The sequence below is a fragment of the Ruditapes philippinarum genome, unplaced genomic scaffold, assembly GCF_026571515.1.
Source record: "Ruditapes philippinarum isolate M1 unplaced genomic scaffold, ASM2657151v2 ctg7223_1_1_1_1, whole genome shotgun sequence".
NCBI lineage: Eukaryota > Metazoa > Mollusca > Bivalvia > Venerida > Veneridae > Ruditapes > Ruditapes philippinarum.
The window spans coordinates 56903-67962 of NW_026853463.1; the positions used below are offsets into that span (position 1 = coordinate 56903).

General features: G+C 31.9%; 1 protein-coding gene across 1 annotated transcript in view; it reads left to right on the forward strand.

Annotated features, from left to right (window-relative positions):
- The window catches only part of LOC132736931 (inositol hexakisphosphate kinase 1-like), a 43172-nt gene extending 32629 nt beyond the window's left edge, over nt 1-10543 (forward strand). The window contains exons 5-7 of the mRNA XM_060724144.1: nt 2461-2636; nt 3318-3493; nt 4978-10543. Coding sequence (XP_060580127.1) covers nt 2461-2636; nt 3318-3493; nt 4978-5514 — 889 coding nt within the window. The 3' untranslated portion in view covers nt 5515-10543. The remainder of the gene's footprint in view (nt 1-2460; nt 2637-3317; nt 3494-4977) is intronic.
- Nucleotides 10544-11060: the final 517 nt, after the last annotated feature.

The following is an 11060-nucleotide window of genomic DNA, read 5'->3' on the forward strand; positions in this document are numbered from 1 at the left end:
AAAGATGCAAATGCATCAGAAAAGATCCTGCCTTGACTGGGATTCGAACTTGCAACCTCCTGCTTACAAGAGAGTGACAATGCTCTAGACTACTTAGCCAAAGAACTGATTCCCTGATGCAGTTGTCAGAGGTTGTACTGATTGTTATGAAGGTAGGTGTGTATTCCAACTGTAACATTTAGGAACATAGCTTTTGTAATTCTCTTACTTTTGGTGGAGGGTCAAGGTTAATGATGCTTAAGATAGAAATTATTTTGCTATATTTGGCATTGAAATACATTGACAACCATGCTAGTATGGAGAGCATCTATCACCTGCAGTGATATGTCTTGTTTTCAATAAGCTCCTTTCTTTGAAATTCTCATATATGACCATTGTCTTAACTTGAAAATTTTAGAACAAGAATGACAATTAACAATGTACAGGTGGTCATCTCTGATTAAAAAGAATTTCAGCAGGTCAAATCTTCGTCAGAATGTTTATTTCAATGATATACAGATCATGTTTGAGTATACATGTTGTAGGTCATCTTGGATCAAAGACTAGGTCACCAGAAAAATTTGAAAAAATAACCTTGTTAACACTTTAGCTCTCACAATTCTTTATTCATTAATTATTAGTAATTGTAAGAAAACCAGTTAGTGCCATCATGGCCCTCTTGTTGACCTTAAAGTTTTTTTTTAAATCGTACCCTTTTCCCTCTAGAAAGTAATAAGCAAGCTGTTCTATAGGCAGTTCATGTTATTTAGGGGTTTTAATGTAAAAAAGCTCAAATTTACCAGCAAATTGTATAGAATCCAGTTATACTGCACAGAATGTGCATGTTACCCTGACATTATACTGGTTTTTGTTGTAAAGGCAAATCATCATCTTAACAAACATGCAAAGAAGGACAAAATCCTTTACCACCTTTAAGACTGTGACTGTTTGAGCAAAAAATGTTATATAATCCAATGGAGTGACTGTAACCCTATATTTTAACATATTCATGGTCTTCATACAAACCATGGTATACATGTATGTCATTTGCTAAGTAATGAATAATTCATATTGTATAATGCTGTTTTATCTCTAGTTTAACACAATTTTCTCCTATTGGTAAGCCAAATGTCAGGAATAATAATGGAAAAACATAGAATAAAGGGAAAATGTCAAGATACAGGAGAAAACAATAGTGTCACCTGTATGTAGTAAACATATGGCATATAGATTATTTTGTTGTTCAAAATGATTTTTTAAAATATTTGAAAAAACTATAATGTTATTGTTAGGTAAGCCAATGATTGATTAATAGAGCCAAGATTCACAGATTTCATGTTCTCATGTATGAGTACAACAGGTAGACTTTTAGTTGGTTTGGAATGACTTTTCATAGTTAATAATTGATGAATAAAACCAAACTGTAAACAAATCTGTGAAACATCCAGACTATAATTATAGTTTATGTTATATGACTACCTGCTGGTACAGATTGAATTCTCTAACGAGGTTGTTGGAATGGTGTCAGATTTTCTTAGTATTTGTTACTGTCATACAAGATGAAATCCGTTCAGATGACAGTAATTAACTTGACTGGTTTTGCTGATCGAATTTCGAGAGAAAATAATGAGTTTCCTTGGAGACATTTTGATGTGACATTACAAAATTACAAGGTTGTCTCAATATAAGTGATTTTCTAACATTTGTCAAGGTATAACACATTTGATGATTTAGTTTAAAACATATTTATTAAAGCTCGATAGTGAAACAAGTTCTTGCAACTTATATTTATCACTTTTAAGTCCGCTTCCAGGAAGAAACATGGTCGTGACCTGATTAGGGCTCGAACCCATGATCCCTGGGTTGAAAGGCAGACACCTTTACCACTAGGCCACCACTCCCCTTTAAGCATTGGTTTAAACAAATGATATAGTTAATGATTGTATGAAAGGGTTAAATGGACTCTACTGAGGTATTTTGACATGATGGGAATGGAAATAATTATTTTTAAGATAAATGGTCCATTTGATGTAGGGCTGGACCAATAACTTGTTTGAAAAATTGAAGATCATTTGCTCAGTCCTTTTTCCAGAATAAATGTTCTAATTTTGAAAAAAACAAAAAAACTCTTCACTCCAATCGGGCACAGAATAGCACAATAATTGGATTTTCAATTTATTTCTAATTATATTTCTTAATTATCATTTGCATATCTTCATGGTTAAAGTGACCCAGTTGATCTATGTAAGAAATTCAAATTTTAAGTTATAAGGCCTTTGGACCTCAGATGATTTAGCTGCCAATATATAGCTATATGCCCTTTATCATATCTAATTCCTTCATTTCTGACAAGCATTTTCGCATTTTATTAAAATGTGTATTAAAATTTTCAGGGTCATTGTTGTTTCTCCACACACTTTTTTCAGAATAAAAAATTCTGATGTGCTTAAAAAGTTAGTTATGTTGTTAATTTATTTACAGTGTCCGGCTATTAAGAAGTGGAAGTATTGAAGTTAGTACACAGACAGATACAGTTTTCCACTCTCCTGATCCCAAATCTGGACCAAAATCAGCTAACCTCAATCCCTGGAGCTTGAAATGTCATAAACGATCACTAGCAAAAATGAGGATGGACAATCAAGACTCTAATTTTAAAAGTGAGAAATGAAATTTGCTTTTTCTTATAATTATATTTAAAGAAAAGACAGAGTATGTATGTACTTCAACTTTGATACAACATTTAAGTGGGTAAAATGATTTGAAGTAAAGGACATATTCTATTTCCCCATTTAGATCATTGTTGAAAAATAAACTACATTTATCTCTGTTAATAATACTGAACTGGCCATGATGGAATTCCTATTTGAACTAGGACTTTTAAACTATTGCCTCTTTCATTATGCTGAAATTCAGAAACCAATTGGATCTTCACTCTAGGTCTTTATTAAAACAAGGTCTATTTGATATTGCACTCAAAAACTAGTGTCAGCTATAATAACGTCAAATTTCAATTTGCTAAATACACTCTTTAGTTGCATTCAGGTTCATACATACCAAGGTGGTGCCTCAGTGGCCAAGTGGTTAAGGTCAATGTCTTAAGAGTCACACACATGTCACTGCTGTAAGTTTAATTCTCAAAATGAAAAATGAATTCTTTGATAGGATGGCAAACTATCCAGCTGGTTAACAGAATACTCTGGTGCCAGCTTGTTACTGAAATAATGCCCAAGGGACACCTGAGGCCTTCCTGAACCAGTAAAGCTGAAAAATTACTGTATAGGTGTGAAACAAAACAAAATAAATAATACTTACTAAGATGTTTTCCTGTTTTTGTTCAGAGTTTATATTGCTGGAAAATGTAGCAGCAAAGTTTAAGTATCCATGTATACTAGACTTAAAGATGGGGACCAGACAACATGGCGATGATGCTCCAGAATCCAAGAAAAATAGTCAGATGAGAAAATGTGCATCGACCACATCCAGTGCTGTTGGTTTGAGACTTATTGGCATGCAGGTAGTCTTTATTGTATTTATCCTGGCATAATGTTTCCTTCCAGTGTTCTACTGTAATTTTCAGAAGTTGTACACACTTGTCTTCTTTATGATTTTGTCATTGTTTTCTGTCATCAGTTCCCTCTCATTCTTTTTCCATCTATGAAAAAAATCATCTGTAAGGGGCAGACAACCTCTTTCCAGGACAAAAGAGTCTTTGATTCTGGTAAGTGATCTCTCTTATCTTATCAGATATAAAAATAGTGGAATTAAACCATGACTCATTACAAGTATAGTCAAATGTATTAGGACCACCTATTGCATGTAGGTGACATTTATTCACATGTTAAAATATTGTTTGATTGCTTAACCCTTACCTTGTTAGAACGGAAAGTGATTGGTAACCATCAGTTTAGAGCTAGATTGGTGTGCACATCTGTCCAGGCTCTATACTCTTGGTAGCTCAATTTTGTATTTTTATATTGAAATCCCTAAAACTTTAAAAGGATTGTCACAAAATTGAAGCCTGGCAAATATTTTTCACAAATTCAGCAGGTGAAGGGTTAAATTGGATAACAATTTTGTGATATTTAAAGGGAACTGGACTCTGTTCACAGAGGGTCTTGAGTACAAGTTTGACTATACTTGTTTAGTTTTGAACATGCCTTTGTATTTGGCAGGGTTGAGTATGGCTTCAGGGCAGCCTAGAATGTTAACAAGGATGCAACTGCCTTGGCCGTGATTTTTTCAATGTTGGCAACTTACAAGATTGGTAATTCTTTATACCAGAAAAATTTAAAAATGCTTTAAAAAATGTACTTTTCAAAGAATTTTGATACCTTTTTTACATGGAAAAGAATGAAAATATAAGAAATTAAATTTATTTCATTAATTTTTATAGAATCTTTGTGTGTCTAGAATATTCAAATTTTATATGTTAAAGGTATTCAAAACTGAATGCAGATTTGAAAAAAAAATCAAATGTCAGTTTCTAGATGGAGCACAAACTATTATTAACTTGACCAATGTCTTTTATTTAACTATTTAAAATTTTAAAGGAATCATGACTTTTTAATTTAATGCTATGAGTATGGTTTAAGGTTTGTTATTATATGATTAGCTTTAAAGTAATTAAAAAAATTCACTATCTGAAATAAAGCATAAATGTAAAGTGTGAGATATTGAATTATTGTGTTAACTATGTTTGCTATAGAAAAGTTTTTGACTTGGAATTTTAGAGTGGTATGCTACTAACTTTTTATTATTTGCTGCTACATAAAATCTGAATATTTATTCTTTAAAATATTAATTTTCTGTTAAAATGCTTTAGTTTTAACAGCTTGTGTTTTAAAACCAATAGGAAATTGTTTGACTACTGTAAATGCTTCCTATTTATAGATTATTACAGTAAATTTTACACTGTAGTAATGCTATGATGTAAAACTGTATACTGGAGTGAAGTGATAAAGATGATTTATTCATATGTTTGTTTTATTTTGACTTCAGGTTTACCAGTCTACCTCTGGACAGTTTGTTTGTCAGAACAAGTACTTTGGTCGGAAGCTTACAGTACCAGAGTTTAAAGAAAGTCTTGAACTTTTCTTGTATGATGGTGAGAAATTGCGGCTGGAACTTGTTGATCCAATTTTAAATCGTCTTCAACAACTTTACAAGATTGTAAAAAAACAGGACTCTTTCAGGTTCTATTCAAGTTCGTTATTGATAATGTACAGTGGGAGGGGGATGGTACAGGATAGTGACTTAGAACATGATACGTCGTCCGATAAGGAAACTGTGAATTCAGTAGTTGACACAGAAACTCAAGTAAATAGTGATGAATTAAACACACCTGCTCAAGATGATAATTGTTTGGTGGATGTTCGTATGATAGATTTTGCCCATTCCACACATCGTGGATTCAGTGATGATGCTCCGCATAAAGGCATTGACGATGGCTATTTGTTTGGGCTGCAGAATCTCATTACAATATTTGAAGGTATAAAACAAAGGTTCTCTTCACACTCGGAGGAAGAAAATGGTTGATTTTGAAGTACCTTGTTAAAAAAATGCTGCATTTGCTCCCACTGAATTACAGGTATATTAAGGACCATGTTTTAAAAAAGTGATAATTCATATGATTTCACAATATCATTTTTAAACTAGTCTTTATATCTGCATTTGCATGAATGTTATGTTTAATTTGCCTGCTGGCATCAGGTGAACTTAGACATTAATATGGTCAATATGCATGCTTCATTATATGGTTCTGTCATAACTGCTCTCCATACAGATTATATCCCAAGGTTAAAATCCTATCCTGCCCCATGTAACTGCTTGGGGTTTGTAACTTAGCCTTTGATGTTAAGTGTTTAAGATCAGTGATAAAAATCTAAAGGCTTTCATTGATGCCTGAAAATATACCAGAGACACTTGCGAAGTTTCTCCCTTCAATTAAGTAGTTGATAGTTGCAGTATCAGTATTTATTGAACTGTGATTAAAGTAGCTTAAATTTCAACAGAACTACTCTTATGCTGTATTATAAAAAAAACTGCTGATCAGATTATTTTTTATTTGAACAAGATTCTTATGATTTTGGGGAGGTGTACCTGTATTTTATTTATATCAGTTGCCTTCGAATGTGACGAGGCAACAGTTTTACTCTGCATGGTATTGTACTGATATGATAAAATATTTATAACTTAGATTTCTTCTACTTGAAGCTTTTGATTTTTAAGTTCTGTTCGTTAACTGGTTAGGAAGTTATGTTTATTGTAAAATTGTTTATGTTACTTTGATTATTTAAATATGTGACTAGAAATATTTTCATATAAGATGCAGCCTGGCTTTTAGAAATATCCACATCCATTTGTAACTTACCTTTATTACATAATTATTCCTCATTTTGCATATGTTAAAACACACTGAAATATGTTGTGCATTATAAATACAACAATTTTACTATGATTATAGTATATTATTTTGTTGTTGCTGGGTTTTTTTTATCCATTATTAGATATTATGTAATACAAGTAAAGTTTACATGGTAGTTTTCTTTAAAGCAATGTGAAATTTACAGGGTTACATATTTTTAACATATATGATACGCCAGAAGTTTTGTGTAAAGTTTAGCTATGTATTGTCTGTATATTATTATTTTTAGTGAAATTATTAAGTTTTTTTTTTCATTTCATTATTGAGAATTTTTAGTGTTATAATTATATATTTAGTGAATTGAGAAGGTTGTGAATAGTTTAAGTTGTCCAATCACCTTAACTGTCTCTAAGATTGTTTGTCTGTCTGTTTGTTTGTTTGAACATGTATGAAACTATCCTTATATCTTTCATTTAAATTTTTAAATAGTTTATCATAAAGATACATGTTTATTCAGAGAGAAGTTTATTATGACGATTTATTTCCAGTTAGAAATCCTCTAAACTGTACAAGTAAAAATTACTGCCTTCGTATCTTTTGACAATATAACCTAATTGAAAAAAAAAAACAAAAAAAACTTTTTTATATGCGGAAAATTCGAGCATGGCCACAGGCTCCAAGAGCTTTCCGTAATATAGGTAGCACCTAATTATATATTAACACTGAACATCATGCTATTAAAAAATTCTGATTTTCATGGTCTGAAGCTTCCATCAATTTTCAGCCATTTTTGAAACACACATTTCACTGTACACGTTTATTTATTTATGAGAATTTAAGGTGCTCCATAATTATTGCACATCATGATAAAACCAAAACAAGAAATTTAGAGTTTAAACAATTCGTCACAATTTGCACTCTACAGTTAATCTACTAGATATATACTGAAAATGACTGCAATAGGGCATTTGTTTTGTTAGTGCAAGTTATTTAACATAGTTGTAAACTGTGTTAACATTTCCTTGTTTATATATTCATTTCTATAGTATTAAGTGACGTTAGTCAGTTGAATTTAAGAGTATTCAATTTGATACGAGAATTTGTTTCTGTATATTTTTTAAAAAGAAAATCAGAAATTTTATTATGATTAAAACAACTGGTTTAAATTATTGTTATCCTTTTTTCCCCTAATAATATGACTTTATTCATACACATCATAATTTTTGTTAGCTTTATTACCGTAAAGTTGGTTTACTGTATAGAAAGTTAATATTGTACAGTTGATAATTCCTTAGTATTTTAGCCATAGATATGGTTATATATTCCCTTATACTCCTGAACAAGCTAGCTTATGAAAGGTTGGGGATTCTCCCGCTCATGCATGAAATAATAAACAACGAGTGCACTCACAAGTGAAGCTGGAAAGTCATTGAGTGACCATTACAGTGTTAGTGTGGCATAAAATCCAACAATTTACACAAAATGATTTATTTGATTTGTCTATCTACTTTGACCATAAAATTATGTTTTTAAGGTATTTAGTTTAAACTTCTGTAAAAAATTATATGATTTTATCACACACCCGTGCCGATTTTGCGACTCCGTAAATATGGTATTGCACGGCTGTGCATATATTTTGACGTAACGTCATTAGCGTTATGCCAACATAGTGTAAAGACGCGCTAAATGTTTAGCGTAAATCTATAGGCGCGTCACTGGAAAATGACTCTTATTTCACTTTAAACGGTCTTTATTTTAGGTATGTGATAGATAGAATATTAAATTCGTGTAAGTTCATTACTGAATTTATTGCACTCGTTGAATAAAATAACATTATGCTCGCCAGAGGCTCGCATAATATAATTTTATTCAACTTGTGCAATAAATTCAGTATTGAACTTACACTCATTCAATATCCTCTATATATGGTAAAAGGTAATGTTGATAAATATTTCTGGAGAATCTTTTACAGTTTAGTAGTTTCAGATAGATTGAATGTTCAAATATTAATTATTCAATCAGTTCTTAAATTATTGTTACACTATTGTTATAAAACATTATATCAGGTCTAAGAAGAATGCTTTAACACTACTTGCAGATTGATTGCAAAATTAACTATTACAGATATCCAAAATTCAGAAAATTCCGTACTTTTGATTTATACAAACAGATTTGGGAAGGGAAATTTGTTTTTTAGGAACCTATATTGTTCAACAAGAACAAACTTTGAAATATTTTTTTAAAAAAAATCAAAAGAGGAAATGGTAATTATTACCAAGTCATGAAAGATAATGTCATAAAATTGACAATTTTATATGGCAATGCTTATACGCACAAAGAATGTTATGTATATTGAAGGAGTATATAGTAGGGGAATATGTGTTAGAATTTCCATTTCATTATTTGTTATTGTGCAATATTTTGTTTGAGAAATTTTACCATTACTTATATTGTGTTTATTTATATACCTGTATTGTGTATGTATACTAAATGAAGAGGACATCAAAAACAGACATTGGAATATTGTGATTTTTTTTGCATTTTTTTTTTTCTCTTTTTTTCAGACAAAAAAATGTCATGTGTAGTTTAAAGCGAATGAATTTTATATATACAAGTTTGAGTAGTGTAGAATTATTATCCCTTTATATGGCACAAAAAAGTATACCATTAATAATTGTATGGAAGTGAATTTTTTTTTGGCAAGCTGAACGTACATTTAATCAACCATCTATCAGAACATTCCTAAATTCACCATTGTCACTCAACAACACTCTATGGACATATTATATAGAATTTTTAGCCTTAAGCTCATGTACATAGTTATATTATTTACACTTATGTGTAAAGTTACATAATTTTTTTTCTGTATTCAGAATTTTTACTTTCCATGAAAGTCATCATAAACTTGATATAAGCCATATCTACAATTTGAGCCACGTCACGACAAAACCAACATAATGCATTTGCGACCAGTAGGATCCAGACCAGCCTGCGCATCCACGCAATCTGATCAGGATCCATGCTGTTCGCTTACAATTCCTATAACAAGTAGTGAAACTGATAGCGAATAGCATCGATCCTGATCAGACTGCACAGATGCGCAGGGTGGTCTGGATTTCATGCTGGTCGCAAACCCATTATGTTGGTTTTGTCGTGACGCGGCTCATTTATATTATTTTTCTACATCTAGTCCATTGTAGATAAGTAATAAATCAGGGTTTCAATTAAAAAATGTTGTAAATCAGTGTTTATTTTAAGGAAATGTTATGTCACTATTTGGACATTAGCACATGAATAATGTCAGAATATTTACTGCTTGAATATACACAGTGTTATTGACTTCTCTATTCTGCCATAAGACTTGTACAGCTTCCTTATTTAGAACTGTTTATTATCAATTTGGGGATATCAAGACGCAAGTTTGTATTTGGTCAGCAAACAGTATAGAGCATGAAGTATGGTCTCTAGTGGTCAGTCTGTAAAGAAGTGCAAGCTGGCCTGGCTCAATACTGGGGCCAAAAGCTCATCACATTTAGGTCCAGGTAGGTCAGGGTTAATAATTTTAAATACCTCAAATTGCTAACAGACACTTTCAAATTCCAAAGGGGATAAAGATATTACTCAAGTACATCAGGGTATGGGACATATAAATCATAAGAAAAAAATTAAATTCTCTCAGTTTACGTGAAAATAAATCTTTAGGCTTTTTATTATCTTGATTATCTCACTTTTCGAAGACATGACCCACTTGCTGGAGTCAGTTAATCTTATTGGTTAAGGTGTTGTTTTTTTTAAAGTCATTAACATCAATACTTACAAATGTGTAATGTGGATGCATTTTGACATGTTCAACCTGTCACACCCATTATCAGGTCAAAAATTAAGGGTCAGTATGACCTTTTATTCTGATTAAGTCTAGTAATATGCATTTCACGATCCTGCACCGAGGAATGAGGATTGAGCTGCTCCTTGGACAGCTTTTTTTTTTGGGGGGGGGGGGGGGGGGGGGTTAGTTTGTTTATTATGAATTCTTTATATTTTAACATAGAAATGATCATGTAAGAATAAAACCCTGATTTTCATTATTGCCATTTCATGTTCAGATTTTGTTACTGAAAGTTTTGATATTGTTGTAAAATGTACTGATCATATTATTCTACATTGTCAGAATCATTAAATACATTAAAGAAGTTTAAGTTATGTCTGTGTTGTTTTATATCACTAGAATCATCTACAAATGGAACTTTCAGGTAAAGTGCAATAACTATTTATCATGAGCTGGCTCGGAGTAGATTTAAGGATTGGTGAATATCAGTCGTCAATCCACATTTAGTTTTTATGCTTTCCAAAAGGAAAACATATTGTGGCCTCCTTGTCAGTCTGTCCATCCGTTGTGCTTGTCCGGATCATTACTTGAAAACCCCTGGACATAATTTGAGTGCAGTGCTAAAGAACCATAACTCTGGACCGCCTCCATTGTCGAGGGGTTAGAGTCGATGACTTCTAATCCAGTTACCTCTCTGGCGTGGGTTCGATCCCCGGAAGATGCTTTGGTAGTTTATCAAGGAGGAAGGTAGTCTAGTACTGGTGTAACTCTCCAGGAACGATGGTTAGGAAACTACCCACCTATATGACTGAAATACTGTTGGGAAAAGGCGTAAAATGAAACAAAGAAACTGTTTTGCCCCGATTTTGAATTCTTCCCTTTTAGAAAAAT